At 56.1% G+C, this 25,043-nt stretch overlaps 1 protein-coding gene across 6 annotated transcripts in view; it reads left to right on the top strand.

Moving 5' to 3' along the window:
* Positions 1 to 25,043, top strand: part of ATP9B (ATPase phospholipid transporting 9B (putative)) — a 124,817-nt gene that overhangs the window by 98,401 nt on the left and 1,373 nt on the right. For 2 of the 6 annotated variants that reach the window (XM_075533096.1, XM_075533095.1), the window contains exons 14-29: positions 3,831 to 3,943; positions 6,886 to 7,134; positions 13,201 to 13,362; positions 13,731 to 13,823; positions 15,015 to 15,098; positions 15,355 to 15,525; positions 16,876 to 17,044; positions 17,227 to 17,453; positions 18,716 to 18,805; positions 21,638 to 21,782; positions 21,949 to 22,013; positions 22,453 to 22,608; positions 22,781 to 22,845; positions 23,302 to 23,410; positions 23,720 to 23,777; positions 24,465 to 24,668. In XM_075533096.1, coding sequence (XP_075389211.1) covers positions 3,831 to 3,943; positions 6,886 to 7,134; positions 13,201 to 13,362; positions 13,731 to 13,823; positions 15,015 to 15,098; positions 15,355 to 15,525; positions 16,876 to 17,044; positions 17,227 to 17,453; positions 18,716 to 18,805; positions 21,638 to 21,782; positions 21,949 to 22,013; positions 22,453 to 22,608; positions 22,781 to 22,845; positions 23,302 to 23,410; positions 23,720 to 23,777; positions 24,465 to 24,668 — 2,160 coding nt within the window. The remainder of the gene's footprint in view (positions 1 to 3,830; positions 3,944 to 6,885; positions 7,135 to 13,200; positions 13,363 to 13,730; positions 13,824 to 15,014; positions 15,099 to 15,354; positions 15,526 to 16,875; positions 17,045 to 17,226; positions 17,454 to 18,715; positions 18,806 to 21,637; positions 21,783 to 21,948; positions 22,014 to 22,452; positions 22,609 to 22,780; positions 22,846 to 23,301; positions 23,411 to 23,719; positions 23,778 to 24,464; positions 24,669 to 25,043) is intronic. The other 4 variants (XM_075533100.1, XM_075533099.1, XM_075533097.1 and 1 more) reach the window with 3 other exon arrangements.

Below are 25,043 nucleotides of genomic sequence, written 5' to 3'. Positions count from 1 at the left end.
ACGGTGCAGGGCTCACTGGCGCTGACCGGCAGCGTGCTGACACCGGGTCTGAGCTTGGCTCTGCCCTGGCTTCACTCGCAGTCTGACAGTAACGAGCACAGGGACACGGAGCTCCTGCCCCATGCTGCCTCTGAAGCCCCAGCTGGACGCCTTTATCAGGATCCGTGGTCATGGAGAGCAAGCCCCCCCCCCCCACCCCCTGCATGTACCTCTGCCACAACAGGTTGTTGGGGCTCGGGCTTCACTGATGCCACCCCACACCCGAGCCGTCAGCAGGTTGGGAATGAGCACAAAGGGAAACCCTGCCGCCTGTGGGGAAGGAAGGAGGGGCAGCAAACGGGCTGCTGGGAGGACAGGTGGGACACTCAATAGTGCGTGTGCACGGGGATGTGAATGAGGGGTTGCTGGTAGGTAGGGATGCACAGGTATGAGTACAGGCAGGGATGCCGTGTGGGGTCAGGACCTCCCAGCCCAGCAGTCACTCGTGACCCTCCGCTGGTAAAGCTGGAACAAGCTTCCATGGCGGTGGGTGGCTCCTCTGGCAAATCTGCCGGCCCCTGGCCCGCCACACTGGCCCACAGGAGACTGGCTTGCTGGGCACTCCCTGAAACGGGGCTAGTGCTGGGTGCTGCAGCATCAGTTCCAGTGCATGGCTCCCTCCCCTCGCCCCATGCAGAGCGGAATGAGTGGCCATGCAGCCTTGCCCCTCCTGCCTGTAGGAAGGAATCTCGGAAACCACAGAGGCTTCCTTTCACTGCCAAGAGGCTGCTGTCGCTGAAGGGGAAGCCTAGTCGCCCACTTGGCCTGGCCCGGGCTCGCTGTACCTGGCACTCATTATGAGCAGAGAAACACTCTGTGTCCTGCTGTCAAGCTCAGTGTGCCAAAGAAACCAAGCGCTGGTTAATGTTTCTTGGAGCTTCGTAGCCGTGTGAAGAGCCCGCCTGTGCGCAGACCATGAGCTGCATCGGCGGTGGTGATCACCCCAGAGGAAAGTCCATGCCCCTCAGGACAGGCTGTCCTCACGCTCCGATGGCGACACCGCCCAGCGCTGTGCTACACATGCGCTTGTGGCTTTACACTGTTGTTGGGCTCTCACTCCAGCACCACAGCCTGCACCGTCATGTTGGTCCTTCGTGAAAGCTCACGGGGTTCTGAGAGACGTGGCACCATCTCTGGAAGCCAGTCTAGTCACAGTGTAGCGCTCATCGTTGATGCTCCTGAGAGGACCTTGTCCGTGGTTGAGCTCCCAGCCCCATCCGCCCTGTGCAACAGAGCAGAGCACTGCACTCCCCCTCATCTTCCTCACCACCGTGACCTTGCACCCACTGCTCCAGTCCATCTCCGTGACGGTCCTCCTCCTCCTCCTCCTCACTGACCTTCTACCAAGCACGTGTGCTCGCTCCTGATCAGCTGGAAAGTGTGAGACAGGCTCTTGCCGTCTTTGCATCTGAGCATTCTGGCTGTACTTCTTCCAGAGCGGATCTGTTTGTTCTTCTGGCAGTCCACAATATATATAATATCATTTGCCGACGCCATCATCCAAAGGCATCAATTCTTCTTTGGTCCTCCTCATCCATTGTCCAACTTTGACACGCAGATGAGGTGATTGAACAGACCATGGTTTGGGGCAGCCACACCACAGTCCTCAAAATGACATCCTCTCCTTCCGCACTGTAAAGAGGTCTTGTGCAGCAGATTTGGCCAGTGCAATACGTCCTTTGATTTCTTGACTGCTGCTTTCATGAGCATTGATTGTGGGTCAAGCAAGATGAAATCCTTGACAGATTCAGTCTTTTTTCCATTCATCTTGATAGGTTCTACTGGTCCAGTTATGAGGATTCTGTTTTTCTTTACATTGGGTCGCAGTACACACTGAAAGCTGCCGTCTTTGGTTTTCATTAGCTAGTGTGTCAAGTCCCCTTCACTTGTCAGCCAGGAAGGCGGAAGGACTTGGGAGTTCCCTGGTTTTAACCCAGCTTTATTTCCTTGGTCTGTTTGTATAACTGCCTCTTTCTTCGTCTTATGTACAGGACCCACAGGAACACAAGTATCTTGGAATTTCCATTCTTCCAAATGTTATCTATAGTTTATGATCCATGTACTCTAATGCCTTTTTATAATCAGTAAAATGCCAGCAAACATTTTTATGATATTCTCTGCTTTCAGCCAAGTTCAGTCCACGGTGTCTTTTTGAATCTGGCTTGAACTTTTGGCCGCTCCCTGTTGAAATCCTGTGGTAAATGTTGTTGAATGATCTTCAGCAACAGTTTGCTTGCGTGTGATGGTAATGATAGTCCTCGCCACATTCTGTGGGTCACCTTTCTCTGGGTGGTCCTGCCACAATCGGCCCTGGTGACACGGTCATCTCTTTTCTCAGACACGGTCATTTTGACTCCTGTGAGCTCCGCGGCACACTCTACGAGTACAGTCACTTCTGTGTCATGAGAAACTGCTTGCAGTGACACCAAGTCTGTGACGTGGAAACTTATCCCAAGATCTCCAGCTTGGCTTCTGTCACTAAGGACACGTTTGCTTCTCTTGTTCTTTGTGATTTTTCAGTGCTGTGGGTTTTACTTCTTGTGTTGTACACATTATTAATATCCTTTTCAACATTAGTCCACTCTTTTCCCTGCACCCATGGTAACTATTGGTCAAGTTTGGTTTCTTTCTGTTTTTTTAAAAATCATTTTATTAGGGGCCTCTTACCGCTCTTATAACCAGCCATGCATTCATTGTGTCAAGCACATTCATACATGTTTCAAGGGCACATTTTCTAACGACTGATCCTTTCTCTTTGTTCCCAACTTTCACATTCCAATCACCAGCAATGATTTGTGCATGTTGATTGCATGTTTGATCAATTTGAAACTGAAGAAGTAGGTGGAGTTCTTCACTTTCTGCATCATTGCCTTTGGTGGTTGGTGCTTCCATGTGAGTCACAATTGTATTACCTGGTCTTCCTGCAAGCAGACACTTCCTCACACAGACAGCATTACGTGCTCATTTTGGCGATGACTGTGACACCACTCCTTCTTGGTCTTTGGTTCCCGGGGTAGCAAGCCATGTGGTCATCTGAGTCAAAGTGGCCAGGACCAGTCCATCCCAGCTCACAGGACGGTGCCCAGGACAGTGATATGTCTGAACCCTTGAAATCACATAGCAGGGAATTCCGTAGGACCTCCCACGTTCCAGATGAACTAGCTAGTCCAGCTTGCTCTCAAATCACACACACCCTGACGCCCTGCCATGCTGACAGCAATCCCTCTGCGATGGGACTGGTATTCAGGAAATCTGCTCTTTCCCTTCCAAAATCCTCTTTCGTGTGTGTGCATGTGTGTCTGTCCATGTCTGAGTAACATGTGCATGTGATTGGAGTTAGACTCACGCTGGCATGTCTGTGTCTGCACAGTTTAAGAATACTTAACTTTGCAGAAGTAGCTTTTTCTTTTTTTCTACATCGACAGACACAGAGATTCGGGGCCATTTAAAGTCTTTCTTGGTCATAATCCCAATTGGAATTTAAAAACCATGAGAACAGGCAAGAATGGCTTTTGTGCCAAGTAGCATACTCCTACTGAGAGGCTGGGTCCCTCCCCATGGCCAGGCTCTCCTGAAGTGGACGGACCTGCCAGTGGAAGCCCCCTGGCCCCTCCTTCACAGTGGAAAGAGGAGCCAGGGGGAAGTCTAAGAGGCGCTCAGTGCTGTATGGGAGTGTGTGCAGGCCCCGGAGGTGAAGAAGTTTCCCTTGGTGATGTGAAGTTTATATCTTCTTTGTGCACAAGGCTGACTAACTCCTCTCAGCAGTGGTTCTGATTCTGGCGTATTTTCAGGGACTCTGACCCAGAATGAGATGGTCTTCAAGCGCCTCCACCTGGGCACGGTTTCGTATGGGACCGACACCATGGATGAGATTCAAAGCCACGTCATCACGTCTTACTCGCAGGTGAGCAGCCGGTGGGCCCCAGACACAGCCTCCTCTCAGCAGTGCTCAGCACCATCAAGGTAAGCTGAGCCTGCTGCATCTCAGTTAGCGAGTTTCTGTCATCGTGAAGCTGCTTGTTGTGTGCTGTGGAGTCACCTCTTCCCGGTGGAGACGGCACGTGATCAGGCTTCCTGTAGGCGGTCATCAGCACTTCCATGCCTCACAGGCTGCGCTTTACCGCTGGATGCAGGGTGAATTTTGCGTCCGTGTTTCTGTGCTGTGAGAATTAACAGTGTGTGTCACGGAGACGTGAAAAGTGGTGTCAGTAGGCTCGCTCGAGGCAGGGTTGCCAGAAGCCATCCCTGTGAAACGCAGTCCTGCAGAGCACCAAGGAGCACAGTCTGCCTGGACACGGTCGGATCTGAAAGCCTCCCGCAGCTGCTCGAGCAGGGCGGTGCTGATGTCCGGTTTGTCATTGGAACAGTAGTTTAGTGCATCACATGATGTGTGTGCCACGCGTGACTCCGCCTGCCTGGTGTTCGGATCCAACTTGGGAGGGAGGTGCTGTCTTCCAGGGTCTGCTTCCTGCGTCTCCATTCCGACAGCCAGGTTTCCAGAGCACTGTGTCTCGTTCTTTTGGCTTTCTCTCCGTCTGCCCTGCGGTCACAGGGCAAGCCCAGCGAGCCAGCAGACACTCTTAAAGTGGCAGCACTCCGTGGACCCCTGCAGCTCACCACAGACACACACATACATGTGCGAGCAGTGGCCAGCCAGCTGCACCGCTGTGGCTCTGATGGCCAGCGGCTGAGAGCTGGACAGCACAGCTGTATGGAGCCCTCTGGCCCTGCTGCATTTGCCATCTTTTGTTGGTTTTGTGTCGGGGACACTAAATGACACACTCCTTTTGCAGTATTTCAGGAGCCCTGGTGGCACTGTGTGTTAAACATTGGACTGCTACCCACAAGGTCAGTGGTTCAAAGCCACCAGCAGCTCTGTGGGAGAAAGACGGGGCTGCCTGCTAGTGTTCAAGACCCAGAAGGAGCTGCTCTTCTCTGTCCTGTAGGGCCCCTGTGAGTGGGAATTGGTTCACCAACAGTAGGTTTGGGGTGGCAGTGTTTTAGGAGTCCTTGGGGCACCGTGGGTAAAATGCTGGGCTGCTAACTGAACAGTCGGTGGTTCAAACCCACCAATCTAGGAAACCCTACGGAGCAGCATTTAAAACAGAATTTGAGACAAGTCTGTTCATTGTAGCTATCGTGTGTGTGTGTGTCTGTATGCTATCTATATGTGTATGCATTCATTTGCATGTACATTCCAATCACTGACTAATTAGGATGCAGTATCCATTTAGTTGTACCGTTGTTAACATTAGAATATTTTGTTATCTAGAATGCTTACCAATGGGTGGAAATTCTAAATGGTAAAAGGAATCAAAGCAGAATAACTGAGTCACTATGTAAAACCAACAACTATTTGTATTGTACGTGCAGGTGGTGGGGGCTGGCACCCAGCGTGCTGAGATCCCTTCCTCAATGAGGGTGGCAGGCCGCTGAGGCACACTGCATGCATGGCAGACCTCGCATAGCCTGGTTGTTGTCCCCGCTGGAAGCATTTGGGGAGAGAGGGCATCATGGTGAATAGAACGTGTGTGAGATGAGATCTGGCAGGCGTCAGTAGCGTTGCATGGTTCGGGTGTATGGCTGCCCGGTGTCCGCAGACACAGACAGAGACTGAAGAACGTGCACTGTGGAGCAGCGCCGGGGGAAAGCGGGCGAGCCTTCGGCTCTGGCCCTGCCTCTGGCAAGACAAGTGGCTGTCCGTGTGGCGGGCTGCCGTCCCACGCCACCCCCAAGACGGCCTTTCCCTGAAGAGCCAGTTTCCATGGGTGGACAAGGGAGGGTCCTGAGCCAGACACGAGCTGAGTGAGCATTGGTCCTAACACGTGCACAGGGTCAGCTTCCTGGGAAGGAGTAGATGGGTGCACCTGCAGTCCTTTCCAGCGTCAACACTAGGTGAACACGCATTGTTTCACAGAGACCCGTCTCTAAGCACACACTCCATATTGACAGATGAAATCGCACATTTTCTTTCAAAAACAACTGATTTGAAAACAACGTCATTCCACACTACGAACTTTTAAATGAAACTATGTGATGCTGTGTGTTTATATACAATTTATTATGCACCATTTGAGACAGTGGATTCAATGTATCGGAAGGGTCGTTTGGGTCGTCAATAGGGCGGTCTCTGCTGCATTGTCTGTCTTTACATTTAGTGTTTACTTTCTGAGAACATTTGGACTACATTTTATTTATTACTGTAGGAATGCTTTCCCAAATGAAACTGATTTACTGGGATTAATACTCAATTTACATTCCCATCAAATTGATGGGTATCCATAGAGATAGGTGTACCACACAGAAAATTTCACATTTAGAAGGCTTAGAAGAAAATGAATTTGGATATATATTTGTCTCACATCAGTGGTAGGAGGCAAACATAAACAGTTTATTTTTTCATTGAGGAAATTGAAATGCAACAAAAACGATGTTTCCCATAAGGCTAGTGTTTCTGGAAGATTCTTGGAAATTGTGTCCTGCATTTTAACACTGCCATTTTGTGCTTCAAGAAAAATAAATGTCTTTGTTGCATATTCTGTGCCACCTTGTTCTGCTGTTGGAAAGGAATCGGCGAAGGGTTACAGACGTGGAAAAGACAAAAGGAATAGGACGTAGAAGACCTGTCAAAGGAGATTGACGAGCTTTCTGCCCCTGTAGGGAATGTTCTGCTTTATTTGAATAAAAGTTCTCACATTAGGAGATGTTTTATAGGGAATGATCAATGTGGATATATCATCAAATTAGTTTTCTCATCTGAGCTTTAAGCTAGTTTCTGTTCCCGAGTCCTGTCTCTGTGCAGCACTCAGGCTGGTCTCTAAGTCTGTGCCATGCCCTCTTTTAAAGGCACCGTCCCAAGCTCCTGGGAGTGCCGCTAGCTCCACGCCCCCAAGGAAGGGCCAGGCCTCAGCCCCCAAAGTCAGAAAGAGCGTCAGCAGCCGGATCCACGATGCCGTGAAGGCCATCGCCCTGTGTCACAACGTGACTCCCGTGTATGAGTCCCGGGCTGGGGGCACCGGGGAGACGGAGCACGCCGAGGCTGACCAGGACTTCAGCGACGAGAATCGAACCTACCAGGCCTCCAGTCCCGATGAGGTGAGTGGGCCCACTCTCAAGTGGGTGCTCTCTTCTGCGCTGAAGGCCCTAGAAAGGTCCTGTGGTGAGGTGAAGGGCCTAGGGTGCTTCTGAGTGGAGCCTTGACTGCAGGTCACCCCACCTGTGTCTGCCCAGGGGACTCTGAAGCAACCTGCTGATTCACGAGCTGGTTTGTGACCAAGGCAGACTTTGAGTCGGTCAGTTGAGAAGTGGGCAGCTGCCACCGCAACCCATGTGATGACACCTTTTCCTCACCTGGAAAGGAGCCGCCGGGGTCAAATTCCTGCGAGCTGGCCGGAATGTGGAGCTAGTGTATTTACTTCAAAAGATAATTGAGATGTAAATCACTTTAAAGATCTATAGAACTCTATCTGTAAACTTTTAGTTATGGTGAACTAGTCATTTCTAATTCCACATGATTCGGTTTTTAGATGGGTAAGATTCATTAAGTTGTCCAGTGGCTACTCAGCCTTGGTGTCTTTTACAGACAGCTTTTCCACATATTTTCCCCTTGAGGGTCTTCAGATGACTCTGTGACAGACCAGCTATGCAGGCATGCCAACTCAACACGCTTCTTCAAACCACGCCTAGAGTGGAGTCATATAAATCAATAACAACAAAAGTTGACGTACTCTTTGAAAGTGGGGCGTGGTCTAGTGAACCTGGCAAAGGAGAGAGTTCCCTGTGCCATACAGCTTCTCCTTCTGAGCACTCAGGTGGTAGAAGGCCCTGCTACAGCGATGCAGGACACCTAGCCAGCCAGTCGGTGGTCGGAGCCTCCCCAGCAGCTCCCCAAGGCCAGACTGCTATCTGCCCCTGGAAGATCACAGCCCTGGAACACCTGGGGGGCGGGGTGTCTCCCCTCTCACTGGGGCTCTTGATGAGTCTGCCTCAGTTCCACAGGCACAGTAAGAATGTCTTCCTCAAGAAGCCAAGGTGATGATGTACATTGGCGAGAATGTGGAGAAATGGGAACCCCGTGTATTGCTTGGGAAGAGTTCCATGTGTCTTAGGTTGGGTGGGTTCTCTTAGTCCAGCTGAACCAGAGGAATGTGTGTCTAGAAGGAGGCTTCTATCAAGGAAGCCATTGTAGAAACAGGTAAGCTCCAAGGTCAGATGCTGAGGCTTCTCTTCACTCCGGGAGCCAGTCAGGAAGCCCCTAGACCGGGGAGGATGACCGCCAGCTCAGCAGCTCAACACGAAGAACAACTCCTAGGACCAAGAGGAGCAGCTGTAGAGCCCATGCCCAGCCCAGCGTCAGCAAGCTTCCCCGGCATCTGCTTACTGTAGAAACAGGTCGTGCTCTTGAGGGGATCTCATTACGGGGTCACTGGGTTCGCACTAACTGCCAGACCACTGAGAGTCCTGGCCCAGCCAGGTGGGAGGTGTGACCCCACCATGTGACCCAGCAGTCCCACTCCTGGGTATATACTTCAGAGAAAAGCACACACCCACCCAAACTCGTTCTTCAGTCATGATTGCCCCAAACTAAACACAGCGCAGATGTCTCAAAACTGGTAAGCAGGGAAATAAAACATGGTATGTACGCACACTGAGTCAGGTGCCATTTGGAAGCAAAGAATGAAGTTGTGGTACATGCTACAACGGGTGAACTTTGGAAACAACAGTGCTGAAGAAGCTAGACCCCATCAGGTGCACACCACCTGACCCTGTGGCATGGAAAGTCCAGAAGTGGAGGGTGCATAGAGATAGAGGTTGGCCAGCCCCTGCCCAGGGCTCAGCGAGAGGGAGAGCCGGGGCCTGCTGAGGACTACGGAGCTGCTCTCAGGAGCTAACTGATTCAAAATGGAGTTGCCCAGTCCAGTCTGAATATACCAAAAGCCACCCACTTATTCACACTGGGTGCTTGAATTCTGGAACGTGGAATATATGCCCGTGGCCCTGTCACTGCCCCGTGAGGATAGGCAACGTGGACACAGCAAGTGGGATGCTCACACCTTCACCAAAGGCTGAGCAGGGTCCGAGAGTCTGGCAAGGAGACCCTAGAAAGCTCTAGCTGAATGTCTAAAGACCCAGGCAAGGCAGCTGTGAATTCTAGTTCTGTGAGCACAGGCTACGGCATCAGGGAGACTGGGAGCAGAGGGCAGAGAGATGGAGGAGGGGGACGAGGCGCCAGCCCTGAGCACATTGCTGGAGATACACTGGAGATACACTGGCTGTCAGACGGGAAAGGCTGTCGGGGAAGCCATCAGGAGAGAAGCGGAGACCCACGGACAGTGTCGACTGCGAGTCTGCTCACCTCGTGCAGTCGGCGAGGCAGCAGTTACTGCCCTTTTGAGACAAGTGTCACACAGAGCAGAAGCACATGCAGGTGCAGGAGACCCTCCCACTCCCCCCCTCCCCCCTGCCCCGCCAGGTCTCCCCAGACTGGCTCCCCCGTCCACAGCCGCATCTCAAGAGCAGGGCCTCTCAGGAGCTCTCCACATTGAAGGCATCTGAGAAGCACAGTGTGGAGCCTCCCTGCCTTCCCACTGGGCCTACCCGTGCCCCACCCCTCCGAGCCAGGCCTGTCCTCCCTAGCTTCGCCAAGGGGCGTTGCCATAAAAGTGTGTGAGGCCGAGCTCCTCAGCAGTCCCCTCACTGAACTCTGGCATGACCAGAGTGTGGAATCTGGCGTCCCATCCTCTTCATGAGTATCCACTCAGTCTGGGGTGCACGCTGCTTGAGGTCCCTCATGTCTCACCCTTGGTGTGGTTCCCAGAGGCTGTTGAGCAGAGACCTCGGTCTGGGACCAGGCGTATCGCTTGCTTACAGGGGCATTCATGTTGCCACTGCAGGGCCACGTTAAGGACAGAGCCCAGGTTATGTGACACTTCAAAGATGGCCACCATGCTACTCCTGTAGAGGAGGTCTCTATTTATCATGCACTGCAAGTTGTCAGAGCAACTCATCCCAGCCATGTTTGTGGGAAACTTAGACATGGATGTTTTCCCCTCGAGGAAAGTTATTAGAAGTTTTTTTTAAATGGTGTCCTATACATTTACTTAATATTAATTGCGAAAAATCAGTGCAGCTTTTGTTGGAAGTTCTGAAGATGTCTTTTCATTAACATTTTTATACGAATTATAACACCTTTTAAGTTTCAAATTAAGAATTCAGGACAAAGACTTCATGGCCTTCAAAGATTGCTAAGGACACAGAGAAACGGCGTAGAGCTGGATGGTCTTGTGTTTAATTAGTTTTACTTCTACAGAGTTGCCTTCTTTGGGGCTTGGAGAGTGTTGAAAAGCAGCAGGACACTAAATAACCTGTGGAACATCCACACACCCCTTTGAATTCAAAGCTCAATGTGAAGAGAGCAGACGCTGGGTGCCGTGTCTGCAGAGCCCGGCCTGAGCAAGGGGCGCCCCATGTCCCCACATGGCTTCGGGAAGGAGTGCTGCGGCTGCCATGGGCAGCCAGGTGGCAGCTGTGTCTCCCAGTCCCTGAAGGGCGCTATTTTAACAGTATGGAGTTTCTGTTGTTGTTGTTTTAATAAAGTACTTAGAATGTTAACGTCCAGAGCTCTATTTAGAGAGAGGGTTTGGCTGGTGGTCTCAGCCTAGCCTCAGCTCTGTCTGACCTGCCCACCGTGCATGCAGCCCTGGGTAGTGGATTACCATAGGAGCCCCGACCGGCGGTCTGCCTCCCAGGCGGGGCCATGGTGCCATCAGGTAGGTCTGTGGCCAACCCCCGCAGAGCAGATGCTGCTCTGGAGCCTGAGCTGCGTGGCTGCGTGTCTTCCTTGTTCACCTGCACAGGTGCACACAGTTGTTGATCTAGGGAATGAGCTGCCCGCCCACGACGGTCACACCCGCTGCCAGCATGTGTGGCGTGTGTGCAGTGCTGGTCTGTCCTCTGTGGCCCTTGGTGACCTGTGGGGGAAGAGCACTGTGCTGATGCCCCGGTGGGGGTGGCGAAGCAGAGCCCACTCACGCATGGTCACGTGGTGTCTTCTAGAGAAGTGGCCTGTGCGCTGCACCTCAGCCAAGGGCCCGGCCTAGCAGGCACGCAGCATGCCTGGAAGTCGTGGGCAGAGTGGGAGCCCAGGACACTTGCAGCCGTGGCAGTAAGCTGCTATGTGTGTTGATAGGTGGATCCTGCACGTGCACCTGTCCCCGCCCTGACCGCTCACAGCCCCTCCAGCAGCACTTGCCCGAGGAGGACCGGAAACGAGCTGCCTGCACATTGCACTCAGTGCTCCGCCCTCACCCAGACCTCCACTGTCACTTCAACCTAGGCTCCTTGTTCTCAGGAAGGCTGGTATCTCCACGGAAGCTCAGGTTGCAGAGAATGAGAAAGAACACGGTGGCACCCACAGCCCCTCCCGGCTGCCAGCCCCGGGCATCCTTTCACATCGCCCAGAAGACAGCCCTGACTCAGCTCAGACTTAGGCCAGCGGTGATTCACAGAACCTTCTGGGGTCTCCATATAGGGGTGGGAGATGCTCCACAAGGGGAGAGGACAGCAGGGGGTTCCTGGGCGGTGGCTGGGAGAGGGACTGGCAGTTGGGAATGGAGCGGCAGAGTAGCAGGAAGAGATGGGCTTACACGCTTGGCCATTATTGCGTTCTTTTAAGTCTCCAGTGAGGTTTTCAAAAGGTTCCTAAAGTTCTTTTGAGTCAAGATCCTCTCCCCTGGAGAACCTAGCAGTGTGCCCTCAGCCTTGATGCACATCAGTAGCACGCTTTGTGCCCCGTTTCACTGTGCAAATGTCAGCGGCATCGATTTCATCCTGCAGCCATTTTCCCTGTCCCACCCGTCCTGGCTGCCGCCCCAGCTTGCAGACCCTCTGACTGTGCTGGCGAGGGGTGATGGGGCCGCAACGCTGGCTCCATCCTCAGCAGCAACAGGGCATCTCCAGTGTCTGAGGATTGCAAGGCTGACTGCATTCAGCCACTTCACTGTCACGTTGCTGCTTGTACCGAGGCCAGCCTGAGCCTTGCCAGTGTGGAGCTGCCAGTGCCAGAGCCGCTTGGTCCCGAGGTGGATGCTGTGCACCCGTGCGTGTGCTGTGGCAGGGCAGTGGCTGTCCTGCTCTGCTGAAACCACAGCCCACGGAACGTGGATGTGCAGGAATTGTGGATGTGTGCGCACATGTGAAGTGGCCCTTAGATGTTGAGCTGTGAGCCACAAGGTCAGTGGTTGGAACCCACCAGCTACTGTGCTGAAGGATCTGAGGCTGCCTGCTCCCAACAGGGATAGCTCTACCCTGTCCTCCAGGGGACTGAGGTACCCCTGATGTAACCCGTGGCATTTGTAGTTGCCTCCTGTGCATGTGAGTGGAGAAGCGCTGCTGCATTTGGGTCATGCTGGTGGAGAAGACTGAGGGCAGGACTGCTGGAAGAACAGCCCCATCTGCCCCAGAAGAGAAGAGGGTCAGGGAGACCCCTCCTGGGGAGAAGAGAGAGTAGGGGGCCTTCGCCTCACACCCGGAGAAGGGCAGTATGCTGAGTTAAGAGAGGGAGGGCGCCGATGGGTAAGCTCACTCCGCACCGTGGCTGCAACTGGGGCAGACCCGCCACAGTGGTGTGGATAGCGCAGGGCAGGACTGTGCTCTGTTCTCATGTACATGGGGTCACTGAGGCAGTCAACTTGATGGCACCTGACAACAACCACAAAGTTTTTACAGACTTCCCCCCCCCCCAAAAAAAAGCACTTATTACTCTGAAACTATCCATAAAGGATTAACTTCACATTCTTCTACTTCTCTCATGTGAAAGTTGGATATTGACTAAGAAAGACCAAGGAATAATGCAGGCATATGCATCGTGGGGCTGGTGAAGAATGTTGAAAATGCCACGAACTGCCAAAAAAACCCAAGCAGATCTCTCAGAGGAAGTGCGGCAGGTGCTCCATGGAGGCAGGGGTGGCTGGCCACACTGCCTCGCACCCAGGAATGGGTGAGGCCAGCAGTTCACCGGGCTGTGTGCACCTGCAGTCACCCAGGCTCCGGGTGCCCAGGCCCCAGAGGTGGGCTCCTTGTGGCCTGCTACAGACATGGCTCTGAGCTGGCCTGCACAGCTGCCTCCAGGCAGTGACCTCCCAGGCTGCTGGTCTCCTACAGGTGGCGCTCGTGCAGTGGACAGAGAGTGTGGGCCTCACCTTGGTCAGCAGAGACCTGGCTTCCATGCAGCTGAAGACGCCCGGAGGGCAGATTCTGACCTACCACGTCCTACAGGTGTTCCCCTTCACGTCCGAGAGCAAGCGCATGGGCATCATCGTCCGGGTGCGTCTACAGTGTGGTGCGGGCCGGGGATTCCAGGGTGCTCTCTTGGGTCCGCCCACATGTTCCAGTGGCCGCAACTGTGTGTGGGAGGCAGGGCCCCACTTTGCAGGCTACAGGGCCTGTGCATTTGGGGATCCGTGCTGGCTGCAGCTGCAGCGCCACCACACAGCCTGCAGCTGTGGAAACAGGCCCCCTATTTTCTAACCAATTCCCAAAACTCTCCTGGGAAGTTGGCCCCAGGGATGCAGCTGACCCGATTGTGTAAGGGTTGAGGGGCTGCCCTGGAACTCCCACCTGTCACCCCACAGGGGGAGTGGGGGCCAGGTGTGAGAAGCCACCTGAGGCCTACCTTTTACTTCTCTTCCCAGGATGAGTCCACAGCTGAAATCACATTCTACATGAAGGGTGCTGATGTGGCCATGGCCACCATTGTGCAGTACAACGACTGGCTGGAGGAGGAGGTAAGAGGGGCGGAGAGGACGGGCACGCGCGGTGCTCCCTGCCTTTTGAGTGGGTGAGTGCAGTCCTTTGCACCGTGTCTGCTATCAGGCCCTGGGAAGTGGCAGTCACTGCCCGCTGAGAAACGAGGGCAGCAGCAGTTAGCGGGGCCTAAGTCAGAGATGCCTGATGCCATGCTAACAAAAACCATCCTTCCGTGGGGCCGCCTAAGCCAGAGTAGAAGGGCTTCGCTGGGCTTCTGAGACGAAATCTCTGTGGACACAAGCAGCCTCATCTTTCCCACAGAGAGCAGCTGGTGGGTTTGAACTGCCAATCTCATGATTAGTGGCCTGATGCCTTACCCAGTGTGTAAATGGGGCGTAAATGCCACCTAGTCCTCCCTAGGGAAGGTGCATCTGTGATTACCCAGGGTGCCCTGCTTGGCAGCTGCAGCTTGCACCCCTACAGAGTGCATGTCCACGTGTAGGTCACCGAGACCCTCGGCGGACTACAAGGGCACCGTCTGAGGTGTTGAGAGTGCAAACGGTGTGTCCTCCCCCCCCCCCCCCCCGTGTTCATGATCATATTGGAATTATGAATCAATATCCCCTTCAGGGCACTTTGATTCAATCAGGGGCATGAATAAATTAAATTCCCTGAAGACCTAGTTAGATGCCATAAAAATTACTTTTGCTTACCATGACGTGTAATTAATTATAAAATACTTGTTTGATTTATTTAGCTTTATGAGGTCAAATCAGTCAGTGTCGTTGGCAGGCTGTGCCGACGTGCTCGTATGGGGACAGCTTTGTTGGCCTGTGCGTGCTGCCTGTCTCCATGGCTGCTCACACTGGGAGTCGCGTCTGACAGTGGAAGAACACTTGTCCTGCGGCTCCCAGGGTCAGTGCTTAACCCTGAGAGACCAGTCACTGGAGTGTTTTGGTTAGGCGCTGGCTCTCAGTGATGCTCTGGTGACCTGAAGGGACAGTTCTGCTCTGTCCCCTGAGACCCCACAAGCTGCATTCGGCCCCACAGCAAGTAGAGTGGGCCCAGCTCTGGCTCCCAGGGACCGGCCAGAGAACCGCCCACACAGGTGGATGACCTGCCAGCCGCCCTTTCTGCTGACGTGGAGACTTGAGGCACGAGTGGGTACAGAGCTGTGTGGGGCGGCCAGGCCGCTTGGGGCCACTGGTGACTGGTCTCTGTGCCCCCAGTGTGGGAACATGGCCCGGGAAGGCTTGCGCACACTTGTGGTGGCCAGGAAGTCGCTGACAGAAGAGCAGTACCAGGATTTTGAGGTGCGCAGTCCGTCCCCGTCCCCCCCGGACCCCCCTCTCTCCCTGCTGAGAACCACCTCTTTTCAGGACAAGGGTCCCTGCCACATGGACTGCCCCCCCAGTCAGGTTGCTCCCTCCCCCTCCAGGGAAGGTTCATAGGCCAGATAGCCTGTCCCCCAGGGCAGGTGCACCCACACAGTAGGTCTACGCGCAGGTGCTCGCCCCCACCTGAGGAGACCTGGGTGCAGGTGCTCACTTCTCCCCTGCCTGTCTCCAGAGCCGGTACAGCCAGGCCAAGCTGAGCCTGCACGACCGGGCACTGAAGGTGGCGGCGGTGGTGGAGAGTCTGGAGCGGGAGATGGAGCTACTATGCCTCACGGGGGTGGAGGACCAGCTGCAGGCCGATGTGCGGCCCACCCTGGAGATGCTGAGGAATGCGGGCATCAAGGTACATGGCTCCCCTGGTTCCACCCACACACAGCGGAACTGCCCGGCTATAGGGTCCCCACTCAACAGGTGTGGGCTTGTTCCAAACAGAACATGTCTGCCTCCAGTGACCACTGCAGACGAGCCCTGGGGAGCTCACTGGTCTCCTCGGGTGCCTTCGGAAAAACAGTACTTTTTGTGCCGTGGAAATCCAAGAGCTTGAGATCGGACTTCATAGCAGATTTCTAACAAAACTCCACGTGGATTACGCCCTAAATCCTGAAGCTTTACAACAAGTTTACGGGCACGCTGCCCTTGGGTGCTGACCTAAAGATTGGCCAGCAAAGCAGCCCACTGTTCCGAGGGGCACAGAGGAAACCGGGTTCCTCTTAAGCCTGGGCGGTTGGCGGTGGCGGTGGTGTTCAGACTCACAGCAACTCATGTGTCTCACTGCACAAAACCGTCCCCACAGCTGTTCTTAAGTGTGAGCCCTGTGCCAAAGCCACTGTGCCAGTCCATTTCATAAAGGGGCTTCCTCTTTTGCACGGCCCCGTTACCAAGTGTGCTGTCATTTTTCAGGGGCTGGTCTCTCCTGACAACGTGTCTGCAGTACATGACCCCTAATTCACATCAGCCTTGCCTCTAAGTAGCACTGCGGTCCCACTTACTCCAAGACAGATTTGTTTGCCCTTTGACAGTCCAGGCTCCTTCCCGGGCTCTTTGCCCGCACCGTGGCTCAGTAACCGGGACAAGGTCCGTGGGTGTGAAAGCTTGCTGGCCATGCGCTCTAGGGGTCTGCCCAGAGAGGCAGCAGTGTTCCCAGGAGGTTTGGGAAGGTCTCAGATGCTCTGGAGGAGAGAACATCACCTCGACGGATGGACAGATGAAGAAACTGGTGCGAGTCTCAACACGGAAGACACGGACAGCCATGCCCTCACCGGGGCTGCCCTGCTGTCTGCACTTAAAGCTCCAAGCGGCCCTCCTGGCCACTTTGGCTGCCCCTTTGACGCCAGAGTGTGGTGAGCAGGCCAGCCAGCCCCAAGGACTGGTCTTCCCATCAGCCTTTCCAGGCAGATGGGCACGGATGGCGGGGTTTGGGCATGGAATCGTGTATTTCCCATGGGAACGAAAGAGCCACCTTGAGGCAGCAGCAGGCCTGCAAGGAGTTCTGTGGGGCAGCCGAGTTCACGCAGCAAGAGCAGCTCAGAGGTGGTGGTGGCTGTTGGGGAACTTCTAAAGGCGTCACGTTGATGATTTTCCTCTGGGGGAGACTGGAGAAAGCTGCCCTCGTGAGGAAAGTGGTGCCCAGGGGTGTGTTTCCACCGTGCTGACAGCCAGGACTGTCCTCAGAGCTCCTGTCTCACCCCCTCAGGCTGTTCAGGACACAATTGGAGCCCCTGGAGGAGGCCCAGACCGCACTGTCGGAGTGTCAGTCAGCAGTCCCAGACTTCTTGGAGGCTGGCCCTTCAGGAGGGCGCAGGGCCCGGAGGAGGGTGTGCTGAGAACTCAAGCATCCCAGCCCAGCCGTGTGGCTGGCAGAGGTGTGCATACGGACAGCAGCATTGTGTTGGCAGTTAGACTCTTGACAAGCCTGCTCTGCTAGTCGATGCCCTTGACAGCTGGAGGGAGGCTCGTGTTCACAGTGTTGCGTGCGGACAGGTGCCAGGAGCAACCCAGTGACCAGTCCCTGCTGTGTCCCCTGGCCCACATGTCTCTCCTTCAGGGCCGTCTCAGCTTAGCAACCCCCTGCTGGGGACACAGAATCCTGTCTGTGTAGGCCTCGCCCACGTGCCCAGCCCCGCTGGTGAGGAGGGTGGATGCCGAGTATTCATCAGCTTGGGTCGTCCACAGATATGGATGCTGACAGGAGACAAACTCGAGACAGCCACCTGTATCGCCAAGAGCTCCCACCTGGTGTCGCGCACCCAGGACATCCATGTCTTCCGACCGGTGAGTGCAGCTGCCTGGCTGGGAGGGGCGCCAGGCTCCTCTCACAGGAAGGGTGGGCTGCGTGTAGGACCTGTCCCCGCCGCAGCTTGTGCGTAGGCCCAGGGCAGGTGCAGCTCCCCTGCTCCAGTGGCATCCGCTCTGCGTCCCTGGAAAGGAGTTGCCTCTCCCAGCAGCATGTACCTTCACCTGTAAACCCCCAAAGGGACCTGCCCTTCACTGACCACCAGTTCAGACTGAGTGTCTCCCTGCAGTTGCTCGTGCCTCCCCAGTAGGAGCGATGGAAATGGACGCGTGCACTGTGTGTATTAGTTAGGATGGAATCCAGTTCAAATAAAAAAATAAATAGTCCTTGGGTCATGATGGGTGGTGGGCGAGCAGACGTCATGTGCTGGCATCTCCTCCAAATGCGCCACCTGCCCTGCAGGGTCTGTCATTTGAATATCGTTTACATGTAAATGTGGTTCACTCCGGGCCGTTGCAAACGGCAGCTCACCATTGAATGATTAATGATGCCGATGAAACTTCAGATCAATTTCTGTTGATGTTTCAGTGTCAGGACGCCGCAAAATTTAATTTTTCACCATCAAATCTGCCTACTCAAAGAAGTTTCTGAGCATGTTCCCTTGAACACATCCCTGTGATTTCTGATCGGTCTTCATCCCAAATGTAATCTGCAGGTGGCAGCATTTTGCTCTTTGAAATGGTTTCATCTTCAGATTCTAAACAAACGCATGGCAAAGACAGATGGGGCTCTGTTTTTTTATAAGTGTTTTTGCATCTGTTGGCATGTTAGAGCAAACTACATACTCTATAAAACCCAACGGACTTTGGAGAATTCTGCCTCTGCGTCCCTGGGCTCTGCCTGCCTAGGCAGCCGCCTGCCTTTTGCGCTGGTGGCGTCTAACCCCATGGACAGGGCTGTGCACAGGAGTGGGCGGCCACCACTGCACCTAACACCTAGTGGTCACCCGGTGTCCTGTCCTGCCGCCCGCTCTTGCTGTCCTTCGTGGCCACTGCCGGGTCCTGCTTGGAAAGCTGTGGGTGGGAAGTGCGTGAGTGGGCCCAGCAGGCTGTCACCCCAGGGCTGTGAAGGTTCCAGGGCAGCCTGCAGCTGAGGTGCAGGTAATAGCACATCCTGGGCAGGGCAGGCTCCTCCGCGCTGTACGGAGCACCCTCGCCAGCCGCATGTGCGTCTGAAGGACCCAGTGACCCATCCACTCGGGGCACTTGCGCTCCTCCAACGGACTCTTCTCCCCGCAAAGGTGACCAGCCGGGGGGAGGCCCACCTGGAGCTCAATGCCTTCCGGAGGAAGCATGACTGCGCACTCGTCATATCTGGGGACGCTCTGGAGGTAGGCCGCTCCGTGGACCACACGTGCATGCCCTTTTCCGGGGGCTCCTTGAACTGGGGGGGTTGCCCCGCTGCTCACCACCTGTACTCCTGACCTGTTCTCAGTACGTAGCCAGGTGCGTGTGCTCCTAAGAGCAGCCTGAAGAAAGGCAGGGCTGCTCTGCTTCCTGGGTGCGGTCTTCCCACCTTCGGGAACCTTCGCGAGTCCCAGGCCAGCAGTGTCACGGCTGCTCTGGTTCACGGTCTCTGCCCACCGGTGGGAACCAGGCCTGAGGGGGTGGCATGGGGGCCAGCAGAGAAGGCCTTGCTGCCTGCCTCTGCTGCTCTGCTAGTTCCACAGGCTCAGCGGGTTGCAGTGCGTCCAGAGCAGGGGAAGGCACCTCTGCTGTGCGATGCTGAGCACCCGCCAGAACTCGGTCTGTGTCCGAGTAGCTGCACACCCACATGGTGCGTGCAGGACGGTCCCTCACCTGCACAGGTCTGACGCAGCCATCAATGCTCCACATCTGTGTGGTCTGGGGTCACTATGAGTTACATGGACGCGGTGGCGGTGGCTTTCTGTGGGGACAGTTTAGGCTAAGGGCGCCAAGGGTGCAGCAGGCTGCACAGGCCAGCGGGCTGCAGGACAAGATGACACTCAGAAACTCGGTGTCTTCTCCACCCGGGGGTTGGGTTGGGGGTGGGGGGAGAGGCGGGCTCCCGTTGTCACAGCCGATATGCAGATAGCAGACTGAGTGCCCTGCCCTTTCTCCACAGAACCCCACGTAGACACGCCCTGTGGACACATCGTCAGTCATTACTCAGGGCAGGTGGTGCTCGGGCTCAGGTGCCCTTCCTCCTGCACTGCTGATTGGGGGCCCGGCCGACCTCTGGGCATCTGAGGGGGAGCGCTTTTCTTGCCTGCCTTGTTGTTGGCCCCTGGGCCGCTGTCCATGTGGGATGGCTTTGTTCACTGTACACCTGGCTGAGAGATTGGCAGGGGCCAGGGATTCCCAGTGGGTTTATTTCCTTTGGAATTCTGAAGCGTTTTCCCATTGACATCTGCCCCCTGGTGTTGCAGTGGAGAAACGAGACCTGTGTGTGACTTCAAGGAAGCTGGCAGCCCTGGGCTCGGGCTTCCTCATCTCCAGTGGGCCTCCCTCCAGGGACCTTGGTGTCACTGTCACTTAAGGGTAGACTGCCAATCGAAAGGCCACTCGTCCAGGCTCCCCACCCCCCGCTCCCGTGGGAGGCAAAGATGAGGCATCCTGCTCCCACAGGGAGAGATTTCCCATCCCGGAACCCACGGGCAGTTCTCCCGCACTGCTGAGTGGCAGCCTAGCCGGCCGTTGGGCATCTGAGAAGGGGAGCGCTTTTCCTGCCTGCCTTCTTGTTGGACCCTGGGCCAGCATCCATGTGGGACTGCTTTGTTCACTGCACGCCTGGCTGTGGCATACAGTGAACACCTCTCTGCCGGCCACATGGAGTCAGGTGTGGGGTGGCGCTGCCAGGAGCGACATGCTCATGTCTGCTCTTATCTCCCAGAGTGCTAGGACCCTGTTGCCCAGCTCTTGGGGCTCGTGTGGGTCCTGCTCGTCTTCTCACCACCTGGTGAGAGAGTTAACCCCTCAGCAGATATTCCCGGGCCCTTGCCAAGGCCCAGGCCCAGGCCCTGGCCCCGGCACCTAGTAGCCCACGGTGCCTAGCATTAAAGGAAGGCAAGTAGCCGGGCTGTATGCTTTTATACTCCTCTCGACCCTCCTCCTTTTCTGGGGAGTCTGGCACCATCAGGACGTGAGCCTCTCATGAGCTCTCGGCTTCCCCTCTGTGGCCTGGCACCATCTCTCAGGCTGCCAGCTTCCCATGCCTGTCTGAGCCCTAGCTCTTCACTACCAACCTCCCCCCCCCCTTCCCCAGGGCTTTGCCTGCCAGAAGACTGTTTGTGACGCTTTACGATTTAGGAAGGAGCCAAAGCTGTTGCTCATGTTCAGTCCACTACCTTTTTCAAGTATTTGTCATGTGGTGGTTGTTTTGTGTGTGTGTGTTTTCAGACATTCACGCACACCTGGCAGGACTAAACCCCCAAAGACCCCCTCACTGCCACAAGCTGGAGGGTTTGCCGTCTCCCTGACTCCCTCCAGCTCACCCTCCCAGCCCGGCAGGGCTCTGTGTCGGGCATTTCAGGCTTGTTTCTTCCATAGTCTGTGGGGCACGTCCTTCCTTTCCTTTGTTGTGCATGTGTGTGCTCATGTATGCTTCCCAGTCAGGTATCTGTTCATGTATACATTTGTGTGTCCACTGCATGCACATATGTGTGCGCACCGTGCATGTGTTTGCTCCTCTAAGCACTTGTATATGTGGGTATGAATACCTTTGTACGCATGTACGCGTGAGCCTGTGTGCCTGTGTGTTCCTCTGTGCACATGTGTATAGTATAGGGGTGTTAGTGACTGTGGGTTCCTGTGTGTACGTTTATGTGTGCCTGTGTGTGCATATGTAGATGTGGGCATGAGTGCCTGTGGGTTCCTGTGTGCACGCACTCACTGTTCCCATTGCCTATCGGGAGCTGAGACCTCTGACGAGTGTAGGCAGCTCAGGGACCCTTCACCAGGGTGGCCTCTGTAGTGGCTTGGGAAGACCCGCAGCATCTGCCCCGACCTCTGGGGCCTCTGTTAATGGGTGCCAGGCCCGGCCTTGGCCCCATTGGCCTTTCAGAGCCCAGACTTGCCGCCCTGCGCCTCATCCTCAGGCACCCCTACCCTTCCCCCCACTGCCTGGTCTACTCATGTCCCCCTGAGAGCGGGAACCACGGCCCTTGGCTGGGCCAGGAGGGACAGCAGGTTCTGTCTCGCAGGTCTGCCTCAAGTTCTACGAGCACGAGTTCGTGGAACTGGCCTGCCAGGGCCCGGCGGTGGTGTGCTGCCGCTGCTCACCCACCCAGAAGGCCCACATCGTCAGGCTCCTGCAGCAGCACACGGGCAAGCGCACCTGCGCCGTAGGTAAACTGAGACGGGGACTCGGTGGGGGGGGGGGGTGAGCTGTGGGCAGGGTGCCCAGCTCTACCTGACTCCCATGGGTTTTCTTGCTGATGTCTGGGTGATGACACTAGCCAATGCCAATGACCCCGTTGTCCAGCGTAACCTCTCACATCCCTGTTGCCCGCAGGGGACGGGGGCAATGACGTCAGCATGATTCAGGCCGCGGACTGTGGGATCGGCATCGAGGGGAAGGTCAGTGTCCCCGGTGCCTGCCACTCCCAGCTGCGCCTGCTCACCACTGCACAGTGCAGCCGGGCCTGTGTCGCCGTCCTCCACGTGCACTCACTCAGGCGCCAGGCCCACCGATGCGCCTTCTCTTTCTCTCACAAACATGTCGCATGTCAGCATGTGTGCCCCGGGCCTGCCCATGAGAAATAGCACATGTGTGTTCTGGGCGAGAAGGTACACGTGAGACACGTGTGTCCCAGGAGGGGACATGAAACAGGCCAGTACACGTGTGTCCCGGGTGGGGACATGGGAGACCTGTCAACACACACATGTCCTGGGAGGTCTGTGTGTGCCCCACATGCCATGCCCAGTGGGAGACTTGGAAACAGCCCTGGGCATAGGGGCCTGCCTGCCCTGTGGTGCATGGGTCTGGGTGGAGGTTGACTGGCTCTTCTGCCCCCAGGAGGGGAAGCAGGCATCCCTGGCCGCCGACTTCTCCATTTCACAGTTCAGACACATCGGCCGGCTGCTCATGGTGCACGGGCGGAACAGCTATAAGCGCTCGGCTGCGCTGGGCCAGTTCGTGATGCATAGGGGCCTCGTCATCTCCACCATGCAGGTGCCCACGTGGCTGGGAGCGCAGGGCCCTGGGGCATGCGGGCCCAGGAGGAGGGAGTGCTGGGACGGTCACAGTGGCAGGGCAGTTGGTGAACTGGTGTTGAGGGTGGGGGGTGGCGTCACAGCAGGGTCTGCCCGCGTCTTGCTGCTGTGCTCACTGAGGACTCTTCCAGGCCGTGTTCTCGTCCGTCTTCTACTTTGCATCTGTGCCTTTGTACCAGGGCTTCCTGATGGTGGGGTAAGTTAGCTTCCCTGCTCAGCTGAGCCATGCCCCCCGGGGTGACGGCGGGCCAGTGCTGGAGTGGGGGTGCAGGGGTATTGAATTGGGCTCTCTGGGGTCCCCTTTGTGGACTCTGCTTTGTCCCCGAGCCCCAGGCGGGGACCTCTGGCAGATCACGTGATCTTGCACCCGTGACTATCACTGAGGTTGAGTTCATGATGGGCCGTGTCTGGTGGGTGGTGGGTTTGGACATAAAGGGGCGTCTGCCCATGGGGACATCAGACGGACACCGTTCTCATGGTGGCTGTGCTGTCTGGGCCAGAGCCTAGCAGTTCCATGGCGTGGCTGGGCCTGGTTTGCATAGTCGCCCCTGGTTTCTGTGGGGGAGGGGGTCTGCATGGCTGCCCCCTTGCGCCCTTCTCTGGTGGCGCCCTCTGAAGCCCCCGTCAGTGTGGCCGTGCTCTGGGTTTTGAGGTACGCGACGATCTACACCATGTTCCCCGTGTTCTCGCTGGTGCTGGACCAGGACGTGAAGGCGGAGACAGCCCTGCTGTACCCCGAGCTCTACAAGGACCTCACCAAGGTGCGCCCCTCCCCCAGGCCTGTGTGAGGGTCCTACTGGGGGGCCTGGGACAGAGCAGCAGGGGTCCGCTTTGTGAGTATCCGCCATGGCCATGCCTCACCTATGGGTCTGGCTGCTCCTGAGCCCACCCCTTAACAGAGCCAGCCGACATGGGCAGCTTCCTGTTGGATTGGGGGCAGAGATCCAGGGGGATCGGGATCCACTAGATGGCAGGGAGGGAACAGTAAGGAATCGCATGGGGACTGGAGACCTGGGTGTCCTAGGGGCTACACAGACCTCTCTGCTCACTGGGCTCTCTGCCTCTCCTAGGGCAGGTCCCTGTCCTTCAAGACCTTCCTCGTCTGGGTTCTGATCAGCGTCTATCAAGGTGCGCGCCCTCGATCTCCCAGTAACGTCCCAGAGCTGGCTGCCGTGGAGCTGCTGTGTGCTTGTTGCCGGGCTCTGCGGGGGAGGGAGCCCTTTTCCGTAGGGAGTCTAGACCACCTTGTGTGTTTAATTGGGCGATGGGGACCAGCCAATGAGCTGGGCCTGAGTGCTCAGTGGGGCTCCATGGACACAGACATGCAGTTGCCACCTGGAGCCCCTGGTGGTACAGACAGACACACGCCTCCCAGAGTGCCTGTGAGGCCGGATGAGATGATGCTGGGACTCCTCAGGGCCTGCAGGTGCTCACAGTGTACAAAGCTGTGCTCCAGGCTTCTTCCGAAACCCTGTCCTCGTTGGTTCCCACCCAGCCTCCCCCATCCCACCTGCTCCAGATCCAGGCTTTGAAGTGGGTGCCGGCCCCATGGCACCCAGTCAGTCTGCCTCCCGCGTGCCTCTCCGCACCCTGATGCTCAGGGCGCTGTCTGCAGGCGGCATCCTGATGCTCGGGGCGCTGCCCGGCTCTCTGCAGGCGGCATCCTGATGCTCGGGGCGCTGCCCGCTCTCTGCAGGCGGCACCCTGATGCTCGGGGCGCTGCCCGGCTCTGCAGGCGGCATCCTGGTGCTCGGGGCGCTGCCCGCTCTCTGCAGGCGGCACCCTGATGCTCGGGGCACTGCCCGCTCTCTGCAGGTGGCATCCTGATGTTCGGAGCGCTGGCCCTGTTTGAGTCGGAGTTCGTGCACGTGGTGGCCATCTCCTTCACGGCGCTGATCCTGACGGAGCTGCTCATGGTAGCGCTGACCATCCGCACGTGGCACTGGCTCATGGTGGTAGCCGAGTTCCTCAGCCTTGGCTGCTACCTGGCCTCACTCGCCTTCCTCAATGAGTATTTCGGTGAGTCTCCACGCCCCACGTGGACATCTCCGTCCTAGCCCTAATGAGGCAGCCCTCCCACCACAGCAGGGCGGGGCACACACGCCCTGAAGGCTGAATCAAGCCTCTGATATTGCTCTTTTGTTTTTGTGACATAAGTCATCCCCCAGCCCCACAGGAACTCAGGGACACTCAGTGCCAGCTTCTTCATGGTGGGCAACAGTGCTCGCTGCCCTTGTCCATTGTCACCTGTGCTCTTGGGCCTCTGTGTGCACGCCTAGCATGGCACAGCGAGACCACGCAGCACCTGCCCTCTGATGGCCACCTTCACGCAGCGTGATGTTTCAGGCCCCCGTGTGGCATCAGAGCCCGTGGCCACACACCACCTGGTCATCA

Source organism: Tenrec ecaudatus, chromosome 15 (assembly GCF_050624435.1).
Source record: "Tenrec ecaudatus isolate mTenEca1 chromosome 15, mTenEca1.hap1, whole genome shotgun sequence".
NCBI classification, from domain to species: Eukaryota; Metazoa; Chordata; class Mammalia; order Afrosoricida; family Tenrecidae; genus Tenrec; species Tenrec ecaudatus.
Note: the sequence above shows the minus strand (reverse complement) of the source record. Positions and strands in the feature narration are given on the sequence as shown.